Source organism: Salvelinus namaycush, chromosome 11 (genome assembly GCF_016432855.1).
Source record: "Salvelinus namaycush isolate Seneca chromosome 11, SaNama_1.0, whole genome shotgun sequence".
In the NCBI taxonomy this organism is placed as follows: domain Eukaryota; kingdom Metazoa; phylum Chordata; class Actinopteri; order Salmoniformes; family Salmonidae; genus Salvelinus; species Salvelinus namaycush.
In genome coordinates, this window is record NC_052317.1 from 11795812 (window position 1) to 11819165 (window position 23354).

General features: G+C 43.6%; 1 protein-coding gene across 1 annotated transcript in view; it reads left to right on the top strand.

Annotated features, from left to right (window-relative positions):
* The window catches only part of lrrcc1 (leucine rich repeat and coiled-coil centrosomal protein 1), a 33711-nt gene that overhangs the window by 9346 nt on the left and 1011 nt on the right, over nucleotides 1–23354 (top strand). Inside the window, exons 4-19 of the mRNA XM_039003811.1 lie at nucleotides 45–250; nucleotides 366–431; nucleotides 631–798; nucleotides 2743–2909; nucleotides 3813–4034; nucleotides 4791–5002; nucleotides 5255–5408; nucleotides 6154–6302; nucleotides 6497–6701; nucleotides 6876–7015; nucleotides 8754–8955; nucleotides 9374–9559; nucleotides 14027–14201; nucleotides 16042–16205; nucleotides 22578–22786; nucleotides 23105–23242. Coding sequence (XP_038859739.1) covers nucleotides 45–250; nucleotides 366–431; nucleotides 631–798; nucleotides 2743–2909; nucleotides 3813–4034; nucleotides 4791–5002; nucleotides 5255–5408; nucleotides 6154–6302; nucleotides 6497–6701; nucleotides 6876–7015; nucleotides 8754–8955; nucleotides 9374–9559; nucleotides 14027–14201; nucleotides 16042–16205; nucleotides 22578–22786; nucleotides 23105–23242 — 2763 coding nt within the window. The remainder of the gene's footprint in view (nucleotides 1–44; nucleotides 251–365; nucleotides 432–630; nucleotides 799–2742; nucleotides 2910–3812; nucleotides 4035–4790; nucleotides 5003–5254; nucleotides 5409–6153; nucleotides 6303–6496; nucleotides 6702–6875; nucleotides 7016–8753; nucleotides 8956–9373; nucleotides 9560–14026; nucleotides 14202–16041; nucleotides 16206–22577; nucleotides 22787–23104; nucleotides 23243–23354) is intronic.

Below are 23354 nucleotides of genomic sequence, written 5' to 3' on the forward strand. Positions count from 1 at the left end.
GAAATAATCAATGGAATTCTCTCATCATGTCACCCTCTGTGTAGTTTGCTGGAGGTCCCATTGCGTGCCAATGTCACATCCCTGAATCTGCATTGTAACCGTATTCTGAAAGTAGAGGGCTTGACCACTGCTTGGCATCTCCGACACTTGGATCTGTCATCCAATCATATCTCTCGCATCGAGGGACTCAACTCTCTAGCCTCACTGAGAACCTTGAACTTGTCCTGTAACTTGATCACTAAGGTCGAAGGTGAGCCCTGGTCAAACACAGAAAAGTGTTGTTCAGTTTTTATTTTATTCACACACATTCGTAATTGGGCCACCCTGCCGTGTTTGCGTGTAAGATGTTAATTTCTCCTTTTCAGGACTGAATGGACTTGTTAACCTGATAAGATTAAACCTGGCCTATAATCAGATAAGTGACCTCACAGGTAAGTTTCAGTTCATACTTACATGCACAGTATGCAGCCTACTGACCACAACATTCATGAACAGGGATGGGCAACACTGTCCCAGAATACTAGAGTTGCCCATCCCTGCTCATGATGATCACACATGGCCAAGTTTTCCATAACAGAAATGTACATTTACTATCACATGAGGGTGATACTCATTGGTTGTAATACCCAGGTTTGCTGTATCTTCACGGGGCGGAGTACAAACTGAGACACCTCCATCTCCATAGCAACCGCTTGGACAGCATCAACCAGCTGCTGCAGTGCATGCTGGGACTGGAGAATCTGAGTGTTGTCACCCTAAGCGTGGAGGGAGCAGGCAATTCAGTCTGCAGCTTACCAGGTGAGTGGTGATGAAAATGGAGTGCTGTTGCAGTGCTATTTGAGCTACACAATTCCTGGGTAGCCATACTAAACCTCCATTCTGAGTGAAAATGCAATAGTATGTCCATGAAAAACCAAAATGTTGCAGTTTCTTGAGATTTAGCCAGAGATACAGGGCCTTCAGAAAATACTCACACCCTTTTACTTTTTCCACATTTTGGTGTATTACAGCCTGCATTTCAAATTAATTAAATTGAGATTGTGTGTCACTGAACTACGCTCAATACCCCATAATGTCAAAGTGTAATTTTGTCTGTTAATACATTTTTGAAATTATATTTTTTTTTAAATGGAAAGCTGAAATGTCTTGAGTCAATAAGTATTCAATCCCCTTTGTTATTACAAGCCTAAATAAGAGTAAAAATGTGCTTAACAAAATGCGTAATAAATTGCATTGACTCATTCCCTGTTCGATAATAGTGGTTAACATGATTTTTTTAATGACTACCCCATCTCTGTACCCCACGCATACAATTATCTGAAAGGTTCCTCAATCTAGTGGTGAATTTCAAGAACAGATTCAAACAAAAAGACCAGAGAGGTTTTCCCAATGCCTCGCAAAGAAGGGCACCAGATTAGTAGATGATTAAGAAGGGAAAAAAGCAGGCGCTCAATATTCCTTTGAACATGGGGAAGTTATTAGGCTTTGGATGGTGTATCAATACACCCAGTCACTACAAAGATACAGGCGTCCTTCCTAACTCAGTTGCTGGAGACGAAGGAAACTGCTCAGGGATTTCACCATGAGGCCAATGGTGATTTTAAAACAGTTAGAGTTTAAAGGGATACTTTGGGATGCTAGCAGATACCCATAGACTTCCAGTCATTGCGCTAACGCTAGTTAGTGTTGGCTCTCGAAACTACCTTTAACCTCCTTTATACTGGACACAGAGACATAAAAATATAATAGCCAAAATCCTGAAATATCCCTTTTAATGGTTGTGATATGAGAACTGAGGATGGATCAACAGCATTGTAGTTACTCCACAATACTAACCTAAAATGAACAAGTGAAAAGAAAGAAGCCTATACAGAATACAAATGTTCCAGAACATCCATCCTTTTTTAACAAGAAACTAAAGTAATACTGCAAAAAATGTGACAAACTTTTTTGTCCTAAATACAAAGTGCTATGTTTGGGGAAAATCTAACGCAACACATCACTGAGTACCACTCTTCATATTTTCTAGCATGGTGGTGGCGACATCATGTTATGGGTATGCTTGTCATCGACAAGGACTAGGGAGTTTTTTTACGATAAAAAGAAACGGAATACAGCTATAAGCACAGGCAAAATCCTAGTGAAAAACCTGGTTCAGTCTGCTTTCCAACAGACACTAGGAGACAAATTCACCTTTCAGCAGGACAACAACCTAAAACACAAGGCCAAATATACACTGGAGTTGCTTACCAACACGACATTGAATATTCCTGAGTGGCCTAGTTACTGGTTTTACTTAAATCTATGGCAAGACTTGAAAATTGTTGTCCTCCAATGGACTACATTCAACTTGACAGCTTGAAGAATTGTAAAAATAATAATAGTCAAATATTGTACAATCCAGGTGTGAAAAGCTCTTAGAGACTTTTCAGAGACTCACAGCTGTAATCACCGCCAAAGGTGCTTCTACAAAGTATTGACTCGGGTGTGAATACTTATGTAAATTAAATATTTCATTTTGAATACATTTGCAAAAATGTAAAAAAACATGTTTTCGCTTTGTCCTTATGGGATACTGTGTGTAGATTGGTGAGAGAAATTCAGTCTGAAACACAACAAAATGTGGAATAAGTCAAGGGGTATGAATACTTTCTGAAGGCACTGTAGGTCATGTAAAGTAAGTTTTTTTGGACATCTATTTAGCATATTCAAACTCAATGACTCCTGTGTTCCCTGCTGCAGGTTACAGAGAGATGGTGCTCCAGTCCTTATCCCAGGTCTCCAGCCTGGATGGGGTGGACCGGCTGGGGAACCCTGCTCCTCTGGGGGAGGACAGCCCCATCGACATCCCCGGCCTGGAGGATTACGTGGACTTCTTGCTCTCTTCAGACACCAGTGCCAACGAACTGGTAAATTTTAATCACAACCAAATAATATTCTATATAAAGTATGCCAAAAGGGTTGTACCACATCTTAAAACTGATGTGTGTTTATATCACCCTCTATGTCAGTGATTGGCAACCCCTTTTGTAGGCCCGCGGATCAATTTCCCCAGATCAATTTTTTTTAGAAGGTGCATTTAAAAAAAAATGTGTTTGTGCATCAGCAGTTTCTCTTGTTATGTCAGTTACTGACAGTCACTCAATTAGCCCATGCCAGCTAACATTTTTGGGAAGGGTAAGTTAGTCTCGCGTCCAGATATCTAAAGTTGTAGTAACCATGGTCAAATTACCGACCGGGAGGGCCCCATTGATTTTATTAGTCACTCTCACTCAGATATCATATTAAAAACTGCAAACCTTTCTCTCCACCCTATGGCAAAATGTGTAGTATTGCAGGAAATTAGCTGTGAAACTGCAAATGTTTCTCTATGCCCCATGGCAAAAATAGTAGTATTGCAATAAATGAGTTATAAAATTGCTAAATTAACTCTAAAATGTAAATTTTTCTCTTTCCGCTGTCAAGAGGGGGGGGGGTCCGCAAATTTTTTTTGCTCACAGTGTGTGTGAGGGGGGGGGGGGGGGGGGAGTACAACAAAATGTTGCTTAGGGCCCCCAAAACACTATGGGTATGGAGGTGGGTGCCCAGATGATTTCAGATCAATGTTGCACTTCCTGCTCTATGTAGGATGACTACTTAGATGACAAGTAATTTTATAAGCAGTGTATATGAATACTTTTTGTAATTTGAAGTAGTTTAAGTGTCACCATTTTGGGTCACTTTGAACTGTTTTTCTCTATCTGGCACATGGCATGTTTCTCTGGGTGTATTATGTTGTAGAATTAATATCTCAACATAAGATGTCCCCACAGGCCAGGGTTGACGGCTCTCCCATCACTTCCCGTATTGACGAGGTGCTGAAGCAGTTCCACCAGCGGGCAGGGGGCCCAGTGGGGGCTCCAGATCCAGTCAGACGGCCCCAGGTTTTACAGCCAGGTTGGGCTACAGTGGGCAGCTATAGTACAGCAGCAGACCCAAACAATGAACAACGCATCCAGAAACTAGAGCACCAGGTGTCCCGGCTGTTCCAACAGGTGAGACTGGATGGAACGGTCTAAAGACGTCTGACTGATGCTGATCAGCACCTGTGTGAAGATTGTGTTGCTGTATAAACATTCACATACACTGAGTGTACAAAGCATGACAGACTGACCAGGTGAATCCAGATGAAAGCTATGATCCCTTATTGATGTCACCTGTTAAATTCAAATTAATCCGTGTAGGTGAAGAGACGGTTAAATGAAGGTTAAAGAAGTATTTTTAAGCCTTGAAACAATTGTGCCATTGAGGGTGAATTGGCAAGACAAAAGATTGAAGTCCCTTTTGATTGGGGTATGGTAGTAGGTGCCAGGCGCCCCGGATTGAGTGTGTCAAGAACTGCAAAGCTGCTGGGTTTTCACACTCAACAGTTCCCCGTGTGTATCAAGAATGGTCAACCACCCAAAGGATATTCAGCTAACTTTACACAACTGTGGGAAGCATTGTAGTCAATATGGGTCAGCATTCCTGTGGAACACTTTTGACACCTTGTAGAGTCCATGCCCAATGAATTGAGGCAAAAGGGGGTGCAACTCAATATTAGGAAGGTGTTCTTAATGTTTTATACACTCAGTGTATAACACATCACGCATACAATGAAATTATGGCCCAATTTTATAGTAGTACTATACAGTGGTGTAGTGTTCTCTACACTGTAGAGTATTTGAGTTGTATACTACAAAGTAGTGTAGTAGTATTGCATATGATTTATCCACCTGCATCACTGATGAAGCTCCTAACCTGGTCGCCAGACTCCTGCAGGGGAGGTCTCCAGCAGCTCCACCCCCTTTGTGAAGGTACGGAGGCCCAAGAGGGACATAGACAACACGTCAGAGAGTGAGTGTGACAGCGGGAAGGAGAACCGGGGGCGTCGCTCCAGGATCCCAACTCGGCACAGGGGTAGCAACAGTACTGCAGTGAAGAGGACCATCAAGCAGCCCACCAAGGCCAAACAACCAGACAGGTAACAGACACTGCCTCTCTGCTGGCAAGTTTCTTATTTGACAATTTCACACCTGTCATGATCTCCACACATGACGCAGTGACATTGACACTGTGGTTATGCTTCATCAGATTCTTATCATACGCGCTCAGTTCGAGTCATTTTGTTTTAGTGAACCTAATCAATCATAGTTGACACATTTTCATACTCATTCTGAAACCTATAAAGCGCGACCCTTATTGAGACTGCTTTGCTTTGACTTTTTATGTGTAGTGATCAGGAGAGAAGCAAAGGGAAAAGTTCAAAGTGTTCAGTTGTCCCTGGGAGGAAGTCAGGCGTCCATCAGGTCTTTGGGGTTGCCGACTCAGTAGGACCAGTCAGGAAGACCCCCAGCAGCACCAAACAAGCAGTGGAGGAGACCTATAGGGTACGGACCATAGACCACAGTTCTCATATGCAGTATTTGTGTACATCAATGATGTAGTGTTTTTTTAAATATTTTTTTTATGGTGGGTAAACACTGATCACCGTTCGCGGTGAGTAAAGTAATGCTCCGTATACTTTAATGCTGGGTTCCCTAGCTGGTTTTATTAGGGCCCCTAAGATTTCTGAGCAAAATTTTTTGGGAGTATTTTTATTAGATTTTATTCTTGGACATAAAAGACTGTAAAAACACCAGGAAATCAGCTCCAAGTGATGTTAATTTAAGAAATCTGTTTCCAAGTATTCCCACATGTAGTAGAGACGCTTGATCTTTAACAAATGTAAGCAAGGTTTGAAATGATTGTGTTTTAGTCTTTGGATTGTTGCGATCAATTTGCAGTCTACAAATAATTTGTAATCATGTTCTGGCCCCTGAACGTCCGCTCAAGAAAAAAATGGTCCCGTGGCTGAATCTAGTTGATGAACCCTGCTTTAATGCATTTTTCCGCAAAAGGATGGTAAATGCTCGTACAGGTGTGTAAACGGCGTTTACGTGCGTTTAACGTCCTCTACACCACTGCTGTACATATCGTCGTTGAACTTAACTAGTTCGGCTGTCATATCATGCATAGATTCCCTGTCTAATTGAATATATCAACTTAGTGATTTTGTAAACTACTACTGATACTATGAAAGTGCGTGCATAATTAGTGCGCCACAATGAACTTTGTGTTTGCGTGCCTCCCTAGGCGATCGTGGAGGAGCGTGATCAAGAGAGAGAAAGGCGGTGGAAGGCTGAGCAGGCTGTGAGGAAGCTGACCGAGCAGATGAAGACCTTGCAGACCCAGGCCAGCCAGGAGAAAGACCTGCAGAGCATGGCCCTGCACACCACCGACAGGTTAGAATAGTTTACTGTATACAGTACATAAACAAACACAGAAATTCCTTATGCTCTTGTCACAAAAAGTTAAAATCTCTGCTAAATTCCCACACACACTTTACTTCCGTTATCTCATGCTTCCTGTAGGTTTTTAATACAAGCTAAAGTTGGACCTTGTGTCTCACTCCCCTGTCTCTCTTTCCACCTCCCAGACTGAAGGAGCTGTTGTTGAAGGAGCGTTCGGAGCGCTCTGGTCTGCAGGCTCGCGTGGAGGAGCTGGAGGAGAGGTGTCAGAGCTCCGTGCTGCAGCTGGAGCAGGTCCTGCAGCGGGAGGAGCAACACAAGAGGGCGCTGCGCAGCCTGGAGGAGAGCACGTCCCATAGTGAAGCACGGAAGGCCCGCCGGCAGGCTGAGGAGGTAGAGCTACTGCCGCTTCATAACCCTTGATACTTCATGGATATAGTAGAGCTTCCATAGGTAGCACTGGGACGAAACGTTGCAACGTGGTCAGGAAAAATTCCAAGCCCTTGTGCTGCAACATAGTAATATTACCCGTACTGAGTAGGGTTTGACCTTTTGATGACCTTTCAGATGAAGAGGAGCCAGGAGCTGGAAAACAAGGCGTCGGCCCTGATGAGAGAGCTTGAGATCCAGCGAGCTTCGCTCCGACAGCATAAAGACAAGCTACGGCAGCTCCACGAACTGCTGGCCTCCAGGGAACAAGTGCACAGGTACAGTTAACAAACTATAGTTTTGGCAAGTCAGTTAGGACATCTACTTTGTGCATGACACAAGTCATTTTTCCAACAATTGTTTACAGACAGATTATTTCACTTATAATTCACTGTATCACAATTCCAGTGGGTCAGAAGTTTACATGCACTAAGTTGACTGTGCCTTTAAACAGCTTGGAAAATTCCAGAAAATGATGTCATGGCTTTAGAAGCTTCTGATAGGCTAATTGACATCATTTGATTCAATTGGAGGTGTACCTGTGGATGTATTTCAAGGCCTACCTTCAAACTCAGTGCCTCTGCTTGACATCATGGGAAAATTAAAAGAAATCAGGCATGACCTCTGAAAGGTCTAAAATTGTAGACCTCCAGAACTCTGGTTCATCCTTGGGAGCAATTTCCAAATGCCTGAAGGTACCACGTTCATCTGTACAAACAATAGTACGCAAGTATAAACACCATGGGACCACACAGCCGTCATACCGCTCAGGAAGGAGACACGTTCTGTCTCCTAGAGATGAACGTACTTTGGTGCGAACAGTGCAAATCAATCCCAGCACAACAGCAAAGGACCTTGTGAAGATGCTGGAGGAAACGGGTACAAAAGTATGTATATTGACAGTAAAACGAGTCCTATATCGACATAACCTGAAAGGCCGCTCAGCAAGAAGCCACTGCTCCAAAACCGCCATTAAAAAAAGCCAGACTACCATTTGCAACTGCACATGGGGACAAAGATTGTACTTGTCTGGGGACAAGGGGACAAAGATTGTCTGATGAAACAAAAATAGAACTGTTTGGCCATAATGACCATCGTTATGTTTGGAGGAAAAAGGGGAGGCTTGCAAGCCGAAGAATACCATCCCAACTCTGAAGCACGGGGGTGGCAGCATCATGTTGTGAGGGTGCTTTGCTGCAGGAGGGACTGGTGCACTTCACAAAATAGATGGCATCATATGGAGGACAATTTTGTTGAAATATTTTAAGCAACATCTCAAGACATCAGTCAGGAAGTTAAAGCTTGGTTGCAAATGGGTCTTCCAAATGGACAATGACCCCAAGCATACTTCTAAAGTTGTGGCAAAATGGCTTAAGGACAACAAAGTCAAGGTATTGGAGTGGTCATCACAAAGCCCTGACCTCAATCCTATAGAACATTTTTGGGCATAATTGAAAAAGCGTGTGCAAGCAAGGAGGCCTACAAACCTGACTCAGTTACACCAGCTCTGTCAGGAGGAATGGGCCAAAATTCACCCAACTTATTGTGGGAAGCTTGTGGAAGGCTACCTGAACCGTTTGACCCAAGTAAAACAATTTAAAGGCAATGCTACCAAATACTAATTAAGTGTATGTAAACTTCTGACCCACTGGGAATGTGATGAAAGAAATAAAAGCTGAAATAAATCACTCTCCACTATTTATCCTGACATTACACATTCTTAAACAAAGTGGTGATCCTAACTGACCTACGGCAGGGAATTTTTACTATGATTAAATGTCAGGAATTGTGAAAAACTGAGTTTAAATGTATTTGGCTAAGGTGTATGTAAACTTCCGAGACTACAGCGCCTTTTTTTGCAGTACGGTGCCATCATTAGGGCACACAATGGAAAATGAGCGTTTCTTCACCGTTTCACAGTTTCAAAATGTTTTCTCCCTATTGAACATGACCCAGATATCATTAATTTAGTTAGTCAGTCAGTGAGTGTCTTAACGGTGTCGTCCTGTTTCACAGGAAGGAGCTGGAGGGTCGGCTGGTGCCAGGCGGGGCAGAGTTCCGGGAGGTGGTGGCCAGGGAGGTGGCTGGTGTGGAGGAGAGACACGCCCAGAGCAGGGCTGGGTTGGAGGACAGATTGGCCCAGGCCACACAGCAGTACACTGCCCTGGAGAACGAGTTCCGTATGGCCCTCACCATCGAGGCTGCTCGCTTCACTGAGGTCTGAACACTGAACTAGAGAACATCAAATAAAACCGTTTATTTATTATTTAACTTCCACTTGCATAAAAAGACAGCTGAAGCAAGGACACCTTTTGACCTGTTCTAGAAACTTATGTAGTGTATGTGTGTGTGTATTGTGGTAACGTTGACACTTTGGTTCATTAGGTATTAAATGTCCCCTAGATCTCTCAGTTCTCTAACTTTGACCTTCTACTAAATTAGCTTGAAGAAAACACATATTGCTGGTCAGATTGAGACAAACAGGGAATGCACAGTAGTGGACTTTAATAAAAATTATGAATTAAGACAATAGGACTAAAGAGAGCCTTTGACTAATGAAATTGATGATGAGATGAATATGAAACTTTTTGATAGGAACAACTAACAAGGTTTCTGCCTGTGCCCTCCGTACGTAGGTGGAGCAGGGCTGTACCCGGCTGAGTGCTGAGCTGTCGGAGGTGAAGGCTGCCCTGTCTCAGACCCAACAGAGAGAGAGACAGGCGGGGGGTCTGGTGCAGGAGCTCACCGCCATGGTCAAGGAGCAGAAGAGCCGCATCACAGAGCTCAGCAAAGCCAAGCGAGACGCCGTCACTGAGCTCAAGGTACAACATCACGACCGGGGCTCTTCAGCATTTTGCTTAAAGCTATCAAATTATTTCGAATCTGCAGTACCTGGTAGTGATGGGGGGGGGAAATGTATATAGATACATATCGCAATATTATTTTGGACAATATTATATCAATACTTTGACTCAAATAATCAATTTGTAAAAATTATTTATATATATACAGTGGGGCAAAAAAGTATTTAGTCAGCCACCAATTGTGCAAGTTCTCCCACTTAAAAATATGAGAGAGGCCTGTAATTTTCATCATAGGTACACTTCAACTATGACAGACAAAATGAGAAAAAAAGATCCAGAAAATCACATTGTAGGATTTTTTATGAATTTATTTGCAAATTATGGTGGAAAATAAGTATTTGGTCAATAACAAAAGTTTCTCAATACTTTGTTATATACCCTTTGTTGGCAATGACAGAGGTCAAACGTTTTCTGTAAGTCTTCACAAGGTTTTCACACACTGTTGCTGGTATTTTGGCCCATTCCTCCATGCAGATCTCCTCTAGAGCAGTGATGTTTTGGAGCTGTTGCTGGGCAACACGGACTTTCAACTCCCTCCAAAGATTTTCTATGGGGTTGAGATCTGGAGACTGGCTAGGCCACTCCAGGACCTTGAAATGCTTCTTACGAAGCCACTCCTTTATTGCCAGGGCGGTGTGTTTGGGATCATTGTCATGCTGAAAGACCCAGCCACGTTTCATCTTCAATGCCCTTGCTGATGGAAGGAGGTTTTCACTCAAAATCTCACGATACATGGCCCCATTCATTCTTTCCTTTACACGGATCAGTCGTCCTGGTCCCTTTGCAGAAAAACAGCCCCAAAGCATGATGTTTACACCCCCATGCTTCACAGTAGGTATGGTGTTCTTTGGATGCAACTCAGCATTCTTTGTCCTCCAAACACGACGAGTTGAGTTTTTACCAAAAAGTTCTATTTTGGTTTCATCTGACCATATGACATCCTCCCAATCTTCTTCTGGATCATCCAAATGCTCTCTAGCAAACTTCAGACGGGCCTGGACATGTACTGGCTTAAGCAGGGGGACACGTCTGGCACTGCAGGATTTGAGTCCCTGGTGGCGTAGTGTGTTACTAATGGTAGGCTTTGTTACTTTGGTCCCAGCTCTCTGCAGGTCATTCACTAGGTCCCCCCGTGTGGTTCTGGGATTTTTGCTCACCGTTCTTGTGATCATTTTGACCCCACGGGGTGAGATCTTGCGTGGAGCCCCAGATCGAGGGAGATTATCAGTGGTCTTGTATGTCTTCCATTTCCTAATAATTGCTCCCACAGTTGATTTCTTCAAACCAAGCTGCTTACCTATTGCAGATTCAGTCTTCCCAGCCTGGTGCAGGTCTACAATTTTGTTTCTGGTGTCCTTTGACAGCTCTTTGGTCTTGGCCATAGTGGAGTTTGGAGTGTGACTGTTTGAGGTTGTGGACAGGTGTCTTTTATACTGATAACAAGTTCAAACAGGTGCCATTAATACAGGTAACGAGTGGAGGACAGAGGAGCCTCTTAAAGAAGAAGTTACAGGTCTGTGAGAGCCAGAAATCTTGCTTGTTTGTAGGTGACCAAATACTTATTTTCCAGCACAATTATTATTATTATTATTATTATATATTTTTTTTTATCCCATTTTCTCCCCAATTTTCGTGGTATCCAATCGCTAGTAATTACTATCTTGTCTCATCGCTACAACTCCCGTACGGGCTCGGGAGAGACGAAGGTTGAAAGCCATGCGTCCTCCGAAGCACAACCCAACCAAGCCGCACTGCTTCTTAACACAGCGCGCCTCCAACCCGGAAGCCAGCCGCACCAATGTGTCAGAGGAAACACTGTGTACCTGGCCCCCTTGGTTAGCGCGCACTGCGCCCGGCCCGCCACAGGAGTCGCTGGAGCGCGATGAGACAAGGATATCCCTACCGGCCAAACCCTCCCTAACCCGGACGACGCTATGCCAATTGTGCGTCGCCCCACGGACCTCCCGGTCGCGGCCGGCTGCGACAGAGCCTGGGCGCGAACCCAGAGACTCTGGTGGCGCAGTTAGCACTGCGATGCAGTGCCCTAGACCACTGCGCCACCCGGGAGGCCTTTTCCAGCATAATTTGCAAATAAATTCATAAAAAATCCTACAATGTGATTTTCTGGATTTTCTTTCTTCTCATTTTGTCTGTCATAGTTGAAGTGTACCTATGATGAAATTTACAGGCCTCTCTCATCTTTTTAAGTGGGAGAACTTGGACAATTGGTGGCTGACTAAATACTTTTTTGCCCCACTGTATATATAGTACCAGTCTAAAGTTTGGACACCTCCTCATTCAAGGGTTTTTCTTTATTTTTGCTATTTTATACATTCTAAAATAATAAACTGAACGATTTAGCAGCTTGCTTAGTTCAAATTAAGACTAATTTATTCGAGTTGCGAGACAATTTCGCAATAAGAAGTGCTTGTGTTTCCCAATCGCCTGCTGCAATAGGCTCGGGTCATAATTTAAATCACTGAATTAAATATTAATAACGTACAATACCAGTCAAAGGTTTAGACACACCTACTCATTCCAGGGTTTTTCTTTTCTTTTTACTGTTTTCTACATTGTAAAATAATAAAGACATCAAAACTGAAATAACACATATGGAATCATGTAGTAACCAAAAAAGTGTTAAAACAAATCAAAATATATTTTATATTTGAGATTCTTCAAAGTAGCCACCCTTTGCCTTGATGACAGCTTTGAACACTCTTGGAATTCTCTCAACAAGCTTCATGAGGTAGTCACCTGGAATGCATTTCAATTAACAGGTGTGCCTTGTTAATTTGTGTAATTTCTTTCCTTAGTCCTTTTGACCAAGTCTGTTGTGTTGTGACAAGGTAGGGGTGGTATACAGAAGATAGCCCTATTTGGTAAAATACCAAGTCCATATTATGGCAAGAACAGCTCAAATAAGCAAAGAGAAACGACAGTCCATCATTATTTTACGACATGAAAGTCAGTCAGTCTGGAAAATTCAAGAACTTTGAAAGTTTCTTCAAGTGCAGTCACAAAAACCATCAAGCGCTATGACGAAATTGGCTCTCATGAGGCCCGCCACAGGAAAGGAAGACCTAGAGATACATCTGCTGCAGAGGATAGGTTCATTAGAGTTACCAGCCTCAGAAATTACAGCCCAAATAAATTCTTCAGAGTTTAAGTAACAGACATCTCAACATCAACTGTTCAGAGGAGAATCAGGCTTTCATGGTCAAATTGCTGCAAAGAAACCACTACTAAAGGACACCAATAAGAAGAAGACTTGCTTGGGCCAAAAAACACGAGCAGTGGACATTAGACCGGTGGAAATCTATCCTTTGGTCTGATGAGTCCAAATTTGAGATTTTTGGTTCCAATCGACGTGTCTTTGTGAGACGCTGAACGGATGATCTCCGCATGTGTGGTTCCCACTGTGAAGCATGGAGGAGGAGGTGTGGGGGTGCTTTGCTGGTGACCCTGTCTGTGATTTATTTAGAATTCAAGGCATACTTAACCAGCATGGCTACCACAGCATTCTGCAGCGATACGCCATCTCATCTGGTTTGGGCTTAGTGGGACTATCATTTGTTTTTCAACAGGACAATGACCCAAAACACACCTCCAAGCTGTGTAAGGGCTATTTGACCAAGGATAGTGATGGAGTTCTGCATTAGATGACCTGGCCTCCACAATCACCCGACCTCAACCCAATTTACATGGTTTGGGATGAGTTAGACCGCAGAATGAAGGAAAAGCAGCCAACAAGTGCTCAGCATATGTGGAAGCTCCTTCAAGACTGTTGGAAAAGCATTCCTCATGAAGCTGGTTGAGAGAATGCCAAGAGTGTGCAAAGCTGTCATCAAGTGTAGCTACTTTGAAGAACCTTAAATATTAAATATATTTTGATTTGTTTTAACACTTTTGGTTACTACATGTTTCCATATGTGTTATTTCGTGGTTTTGATGTCTACACTATTATTCTACAATGAAAAACATACAAAAAATAAAGAAAAACCCTTGAGTAAGGGGGTGTCTAAACGTTTGACTGGTAGTGTGTGTGTATCTATAGCTAGCTAGTCAGCTGACCTGCCCCCAAACTCCGAAATTTTTCATCCTATAGCTTTTATTTCCATGATTGATCAAAACTAATTTTCTCGTGCTCTCTCTTATCTCTCTGCAGCAGACATACAGTGAGCAATATGTTTGGAACATAAAATCACAGTATCGAATCGCAATACATAATAGAATCGTGAGAATCACAATACATATCATATCGGCACCTAAGTATCGTGATAATATCGTATCGTGAAGTCCCTGGCAATTCCCAGCCCTAGTACCTGGAGTTTAAGACTACGGGAAGTGCCTATAAGGTAGTGTGAATGGGCTAAGATAATGGGGTAGGTGTTGATTGTTTCCGTGGTGTCTGTGTCCCGTCAGGGCCGTGTGCGGTCTCTGGAGGCGGGGGCGGAGGAGGACAGGCGTCTGCAACTGCAGCTGGAGCTGGTGAAGAAGGACAAGGCCAGGCTGCTGTCCCAGCTCACCGCCCAGGAGTCGGTTATAGACGGCCTCAGAGCTGAGAGGAGGATCTGGGGACAGGAGCTGGCTCAACAAGGTATGCTAACACCTTGGAAATAGAATTACTTAGTTACTATTATTAAAGAAATAAGGCACGAGGGGTTGTATACCACGGCTAAGGGTTATTCTTATGGAACACAGAGTGCATGGATACAGCCCTTAGTCGTGGTATATTGGCCATACACCACAAACCCCTGAGGGTGCTTTATTGCTATTATAAAATGGTTACAAACATAATTAGAGGAGTACAAAGAAATGTTTTGTCATACCTGTGGTATATTCCACGGCTTTCAGCCAAACACCTTTCAGCGCTCGAAACACCCTGTTTATAACAGTAATTATATTTCTATGGTACACTATATATACAAAGTATGTGGACACCGCTTCAAATTAGTGGATTTGGCTATTTCAGCCACACCTGTTGCAAAAAAATGCATTAAAAAAAATTGAGCACACAGCCATGCAATCTCCATAGACAAACATTGGCAGTAGAATGGCCTTACTGAAGAGCTCAGCGACTTTCAACATGGCACCATCATAGGATGCCACCTTTCCAACAAGTCAGTTCGTAAAATGTGGAATTTGGAAAATCTGGAAGTGCTGTTTTTGTGAAGTGGAAATGTCTAGGAGCAACAACGGCTTAGACGCGGAGTGGTAGGCCACACAAGCTCAAAGAACGGGACCGCGGAGTGCTGAAGCGGGTAGCGCGTAAAAATCGTCTGTCCTTGGTTGCAACACTCACTACCTAGTTCCAAATTGCCTCTGGAAGTAACGTCGGCACAAGAACTGTTCGCCAGGCGCTTCATGAAATGGGTTTCCAATGCCAATCAGCCACACACAAGCCTAAGATCACGATGCGCAATGCCAAGCGTCGGCTGGAATGGTGTGAAGCTTGCCGCCATTGGACTCTGGAGCAGTGTTTCACCATCTGGCAGTCCGACGGACAAATCTGGATGTAGGCGGATGCCAGGAGAACACTACCTGCCCGACTCCATAGTGTCAACTGTACAGTTTGGAGGAGGAATAATGGTCTGGGCTGTTTTTTTTTTATGGTTCCAATGAAGGGAAATCTTAACGCTACAGCATACAATGACATTCTAGACGATTCTGTGCTTCCAAGTTTGTGGCAACAGTTTGGGGAAGGCCCTTTCCTGTTTCAGCATGACAATGCCCCCGTGCACAAAGCGAGATCCATACATAAATGGTTTGTCGAGATCGGTGTGGAAGAACTTGACTGGCCTGCACAGAGCACTGACCTCAACCCCATCGAACACCTTTGGGACGAATTGGAACGCCGACTGCGAGCCAGGCCTAATCGCCCAACCTCACTGATGCTCTTGTGGCTGAATGGAAGCAAGTCCCCTCAGCAATGTTCTAACATCTAGTGGAAAGCCTTCCCAGAATAGTGGAAGCTGTTATAGCAGCAAAGGGGGACCAACTGCTTATTAATGGCCAATGATTGATTTTGGAATGAGATGTTTGATGAGCATTTGTCCACATACTTTTGGTCATGTAGTGCAAATACACCCTTTACAGTGATTTCAATCTCAGTTGCTATCCTCTTCCTTTTCCATTGATTTCAATGTGTTGGGCTGCGGTAGCCGCATATCTTTTTAAGCTATTTTAGTCTGAATGTTATGTATTGTTGTGTGTGTGATTTGAATGTACCTTGATGAACCTGAAGAAAGGCTCACAGAAAAAACATGATATGGATGTTCCTTCTCTAACATGTAATGCTTTGCTGCCGTCTAGTGGCTGTTTGAACGCTCCACCAGCTCAATAAATACTGAATTCAACATTTCTCTTGAGTGACCCTTATTGACACTCGTCTTGTGTTTTCCCCTATGTTTGACCCCCCCCCAAAAACACACACACAGGAGCGTCTCTGTCCCAGGACAGGGGTCGTCTGGAGGCGAGGATTGAGGTATTGGCTGCTGAATTGGAAAGTCAGAAGAAACAGAACGAGCGAGACAACGACGCCCTGAGGATCAAAGTCAAGGTCATCGATGACCAGACGGAGACCATTCGCAAACTCAAAGAGGTACTCAAACACTTCCAAGGCCAGACAACCTCTTGTTGCTTGCCCATTGGGCCAGGTGTGAATGTTCTGGGTGCCTAAACCTACCCAACCAGTTACCAGAATATATATATATATTACATTTTAGTAATTTATCAGACGCTCCTATCCAGTGCGACTTACAGTTAGTGAATTCATCTTAAGATATAGGTGGGACAACCACATCACAGGCATAGACATTTTCCTCAACGTAGCTATCAGTAGAGTCAAAGCTAGAAGGGGGCGGTCAAGTGCAATGCTGGTTAAGTGTTCTTTTTTGTTTTTGTTTTTTTGGGGGGGGGGGGGGTCAAGGTGAGGAGGAGTATTTTATATACTCTTTGAAGAGGTAGGGTTTCAGATGTTTTCAGAAGATGGGTAGGGGTGCCAGGACAGAGAAGAGCTTGGGCTGAGCGGAAGGGCCAAGAGACCTGAGGTTACAGAACGGAGTGCTGGGGTTTAGGGTTTGAGCATAGTCTGAAGGTACAACGGGATGGCCGTCCCACTGTTGATGGCACATCAGCAGGCAATAATGGAACGCACCATCAGATTATCAATGCTGCATTGACATGTAATAACCCATGTTGTACTCAAGTCATTTTAAAAACCCAATGGTGTCGTTTACTAGCTCGACCAGTGCAGTCACAGTGCTGGGACATGGTTTAAAACCAGGAGGGTTTTATAGATACTGTTTTGAATTTTAAAAGGATGTGAGCTGGTGGGCTACAGTCTTCACTTGTTAAGGTTTATCTGGATCAAGGTCCGGTTTAATTACAGCCAATTTAAAGGGGCAATCTGCAGTACAAATAAGAGGTTCACCCCAGCACTGTTTTGGTAAGCTGCTGAGGGATGGGGCTGGAGAAATGTAACCACTTTCAAATTCATAGACTGCCATGGATGCAAGGACTGACCATCCATGAGATAAAAGTTGTTTTAACCATGTTTTGAGGCTATACAGTGTACTGTTTACAGTTACGTTGTTTAGAAAACAATGGCATAAAACAAGCTTATATTTTGGGTTCTGATTGGGTACAAAAGTTTAACTAAGCGTATGAGGCATTTATAAGTTACATTCTTCTGAGTCAATTAATATGTACACTACATCACCAAAAGGATGTGGACAAAGGGCTTCCCAGAAGAGTAGAGGCTGTTTATAGCAGCAAAGGGGGAACCAACTCTACATTAATGCCCATGATTTTGGGGTGAGATGTTCGACGAGCTTTTGGTCATGTTGTGTATCATTCATTTTAAAGTATAAAAATGGATGTACCAAATGCAGATTGCCCTTTTTAAAAGACTCAGGAACTATCCCCACTTGGATAGATGTGTTTATAATGGTGAGCGTTGGTTGGGAGAAGTTCTTTGACCAGCTTTGTAGGTATGGGGTCAAGTTGGCAGGTGGTAGGCTTGGAGCACATGATACATTCAGCCGTGTCATTGTAGGCCCGGGGTAAATGGCTATACTAGGAGCAGGAGTAAGGACAGTATATCATTACGGGAAGGTCAAACCTCCCAACCCCCAATTTCCCTCTACTGAATACCACCCATCAGATGTACAGTCGTGGCCAAAAGTTTTGAGAATGACACAAATATACATTTTCACAAAGTTTGCTGCTTCAGTGTCTTTAGATATTTTTGTCAGATGTTACTATGGAATACTGAAGTATAATTACAAGCATTTCATAAGTGTCAAAGGCTTTTATTGACAATTACATGAAGTTGATGCAAAGAGTCAATATTTGCAGTGTTGACCCTTCTTTTTCAAGACCTCTGCAATCCGCCCTGGCATGCTGTCAATTAACTTCTGGGCCACATCCTGACTGATGGTAGCCCATTCTTGCATAATCAATGTTTGGAGTTTGTCAGAATTTGTGTGTTTTTGTTTGTCCACCCGCCTCTTGAGGATTGACCACAAGTTCTCAATGGGATTAAGGTCTGGGGAGTTTCCTTGCCATGGACCCAAAATATCGATGTTTTGTTCCCCGAGCCACTTAGTTATCACTTTTGCCTTATTGCAAGGTGCTCCATCATGCTGGAAAAGGCATTGTTCGTCACCAAACTGTTCCTGGATGGTTGGGAGAAGTTGCTCTCGGAGGATGTGTTGGTACCATTCTTTATTCATGGCTGTGTTCTTAGGCAAAATTGTGAGTGTGCCCACTCCCTTGGCTGAGAAGCAACCCCACACATGAATGTTCTCAGGATGCTTTACTGTTGTCACGACACAGGACTGATGGTAGCGCTCACCTTGTCTTCTCCGGACAAGCTTTTTTCCGGATACCCCAAACAATCGGAAAGGAGATTCATCAGAGAAAATAACTTTACCCCAGTCCTCAGCAGTCCAATCCCTGTACCTTTTGCAGAATATCAGTCTGTCCCTGATGTTTTTCCTGGAGAGAAGTGGCTTCTTTGCTGCCCTTCTTGACACCAGGCCATCCTCCAAAAGTCTTTGCCTCACTGTGCGTGCAGATGCACTCACACCTGCCTGCTGCCATTCCTGAGCAAGCTCTGTACTGGTGGTGCCCCGATCCCACAGCTGAATCAACTTTAGGAGACGGTCCTGGCGCTTGCTGGACGTTCTTGGGCGCCCTGAAGCCTTCTTCACAACAATTGAACCGCTCTCCTTGAAGTTCTTGATGATCCGATAAATGGTTGATTTAGGTGCAATCTTACTGGCTTTCCTTGCAGGGAACCATGGATGACAGAGGAAGAACAATGATTCCAAGCACCACCCTCCTTTTTGAAGCTTCCAGTCTGTTATTTGAACTCAATCAGCATGACAGAGTGATCTCCAGCCTTGTCCTCGTCAACACTCACACCTGTGTTAATGAGAGAATCACTGACATGATGTCAGCTGGTCCTTTTGTGGCAGGGCTGAAATGCAGTGGAAATGTTTTTTGGGGATTCAGTTAATTTGCATGGCAAAGAGGGACTTTGCAATTAATTGCAATTCATCTGATCACTCTTCATAACATTCTGGAGTATATGCAAATTGCCATCATACAAACTGAGGCATCAGACTTTGTGAAAATTAATATTTGTGTCATTCTCAACTTTTGGCCAAGACTGTACAGTTGAAGTCGGAAGTTTACATACACCTTAGCCAAATACATTCAAACTCAGTTTTAAACAATTCCTGACATTTAATTCTAGCAACAATTCCCTGTCTTAGGCCAGTTAGGATCACCACTTTATTTGAAGAATGTGAATAATAGTAGCGAGTGATTTATTTCAGCTTTTATTTCTTTCATCACATTCCCAGTGGGTCAGTTTACATACACTCAATTAGTATTTGGTAGCATTGCCTTTAAATTGTTTAACTTGGGTCAAACGGTTCGGGTAGCCTTCCACAAGCTTCCCATAATAAGTTGGGTGAATTTTGCCCCATTCCTCCTGACAGAGCTGATGTAACCGAGTCAGGTTTGTAGGCTTCCTTGTTCGCACACGCTTTTTCAGTTCTGCCCACAAATTTTCTAAATGATTGAGGTCAGGGCTTTGTGATGGCCACTCCAATACCTTGACATTGGTGTCTTTAAGCCATTTTGCCACAACTTTGGAAGTATGCTTGGAGTCATTGTCCGTTTGGAAGACCCATTTGCGACCAAGCTTTAACTTCCTGACTGATGTCTTGAGATGTTGCTTCAAGATATCCACATAATTGTCCTTCCTCATGATGCCATCTATTTTGTGAAGTGCACCAGTCCCTCCTGCAGCAAAGCACCCCCACAACATGATGCTGCCACCCCGTGCTTCACGGTTGGGATGGTGTTCTTCAGCTTGCAAGTGTCGTGACGTTGTATTAGTTAATGTGGCGACTGTTGCTCATCGAATGATTACAAGTTTCTAATTACGTGATTAACTGAATCAAGCAATTATTAACTCATTAACCTGGGGCACCATGGGAAAACTAGTTTTTATTGAGTTTCTATTTCCCAAATTAACTCAAAGAATATCAGAATATCGATTTTACCACAGCCGCTAATTAACCAGTTGCCTCTAACAGTCTCGTTCTGAACGTCGTATAGCCCGGGATTCTGCACGGACCCGGGTCTCACTAATGAATTCGCACCACACCAATCTTAGTTGAATGTTTATTTACTAAAAAGCTAAAATGATGATAAAAGATACACATACACAAAAACACATTCTAGGCTATTGATTAGAACTTAGTATAACGGGCCAACACACTAGGGCGCGTGTTACCCAAAATGGGGATTTAAAAGAGAGAGAAAGAGAGAAAGTACACCAGAGGAATATACATTTGGGTGAAATTGTCAGCTATGCTCATTCTAACCCTAGCCTTGCCCCAAACTGCCGCTGTTATGAGTCAGAATATAATGATGTAATTACTTGTGGGGGGTCTCCGTGGATTTTCCCGCGTGGACCGTTCCAGCTGCTCAATGACGCACTTCTCCTGCGCACCTCTCTAGGTGTCCTCACGATGTCCGTGTCCTTTGGCTTTACTGGCCTGTTCCTTTGTCCTCGCTCTGGAAGGGGTCTTCGGAGGACAGATAGCTCTGTAGCTCAGAGCTCACAGCGTAAAGATGAAAGAGTGTAGATACCACGATTCGATGGGGAGTGGAGGCTAGGTGGTTCGGCTTGTATTTACCCGCTTAGACACAGCTACTCATCCGTAGCTTGGGTAGAAAAATATTTCTTTGTCTTCAAACTTGTTGCGTTTTGGGTTCGTTGACCTTTTAGACCTTCGGCTGCAGCTCGGGTCACTTAGTCTAATCTGTTAATTCTGCACTCACAGGTTTTATACCCTCGGGTCAGAAGTGGGCGTTACCGCCTTCAGGGCAATTCTCTGGGCGTACCAAGTTTGAGGGGCAAGGTATAGATTTTACTCAAATCCAATTTTAGACAACTAACTTCACATTTCATCTCTACCGAAACATTCTCTTTGATTTGGACATTTTCCACACAACGTACAATGTATAAACATCAAGCATATACGAGGAAAACTCTTAACGTTACAATGTTTTCATAATAACGTAATCTATTAACCTTTAATAACAAAACAAAAATGACATACATTTTCATATTCCATCTATCGTCATGACCACCATTGTAGTTGATGGAAACCATTGTTCCAAAGTCCCTTTATTGCATGTTTAAAGTTCTGAGGCTGGTTCTCCATAGTGAGAGGGAATGTTTTCTGTGGCCTCAGAATTACCATGGGTGTGAGGGGTCATAAAACCCCCACATCTTCAGACCCCTAGATCTCTCCTCATCTGTTGGGGTTGAGAGATAATCTGTAGGGTTGTGGTCTCCTGTAACCTGACCTGATCAGGACAGTCATGACACAAGCATCCCCCTTTTTCCTCCAAACATAACGATGGTCATTATAGCCAAACAGTTCTATTTTTGTTTTATCAGACCAGAGGACATTTCACCAAAAAGTATGATCTTTGTCTCCATGTGCAGTTGCAAACCGTAGTCTGGCTTTTTTTATGGGGGTTTTGGAGCAGTGGCTTCTTCCTTGCTGAGTCCATCTGAGGGTAATTGTTCTTGTTTCAAACAGACACTATACCATCTTTAATGGGATAGTTTACTAGAATTCAACACATCAGTGTTGTTGATTGTACATCACTTCACCTACGTTCTCGCTCTTCAGTTTTTCCACCTTGTTCTTGTGGAACTGCACCTCATTCTTAGTGACACTCAGCTCCACTCTCTGATCCACCACTTCTCCAATCAGTTCATCAGCATGGCTCTCACTGGCTGTCAGTCTGGCCTGCATGTTCCTCAGCTCCACTCTCTGTGCCACCACCATGTCCCTTAGCTCCTTCAGCTCAGTCCAAATGTCAGGTTGATTGTTCAGCGTCACCTTCCCGACTCTCCCCTGTCACCTAGACCCCGTTGAGTGATGTAATTCTCTCTGACCCCTGCGCTCTCTCCCTGAGCCCATGCCCCAGACAAACACCAGCAGAAGTACAGCACCCCTCATTCTGAAACAATGACTCTCCAGAACTAATGGAGTCTATTAGGCTCAGGCCCATTCTGTGTATATGTACACTGGTGTTATTGAACCAATACATGGGAACTTTAACTGGTGTCATTGGTGGACCATTTTGACAACTTTGCCAAGGAATATGTGCGATGTAACAGAACACAGGTTGAGATTATTTCATGCCATATCTTTCGAATATGAGGTGTTTCAAGGACATGGTAAAAATCAAACCTGTTACTCTGTTTTTAAAGTCTCCTCCATAAGGGTTGCTTATAGAAAATAAAAATCAGACCTTGATCAAATACATACGTCAAGTACTTGAGGTGCACTTGATTTCAGAACTATTGGCATTTCTCTCTGTCAGCACTCTTTTGCTTACTCTCTCTCCACCCTCCCTCTCTCTCCCTCAGGGCCTACAAGAGCGTGACGAGCAGGGCCGGAGGCAGCGTGAGGAAAGCCTGCAGGCCCAGCGGCGCCTGCAGCAGCAGCTGGAGGAGTCGTCAGCCACATCGCAGGACCTGAGAGACACGGTGCAGCAGCTCAGTCTCCGCAAGGAGCAGCTCAAGCAACAGCTGGAGGACAAGGAGATGGAGCTGGATGAGGTCAAGGCCGCCTTCAGGTAGCTCACGACACACACACACACACAGACAAATACACTCGCACAGCACACTGCACTGAATTAACTTGAGCTCCACATGTTACTCATACATTTCCATAAATCATGCATTTTTGTAAATGGGAGATTTGAATGAAACATTTTGTACAGATGTGGATCTCAAATTGGGATTTTACCTATCATAACATCATTCTGAGGACCACAATCCAATATGTCTGACACTGTGTCACCATCCTCAATTCTTTTAATGTATGCACATTGTCCCCACTACATTCCTTCATACATACTTCATGTTTACTACTTATATGTTCTCCCCTGCAGTGTGTCCAATAAGAAGTGGCAGGACAAGGCTGACCTGCTGACCCGGCTGGAGAGCCAGGTGAAACGCATGAAGGAGGGCTTTGACTCTAAAGAGAGCCTGCTGCTGGAGGAGAGAGACAAGGCCTCACAGGCGCACAAGTACGCTGACTAACACACCTTCAATAGGACAACATATAGGGCTTCCTATCTAATCCAGCCGTGTATCATTATTATAATATGGTCATTAGCAGATGCTTTTATCCAAAGTGAC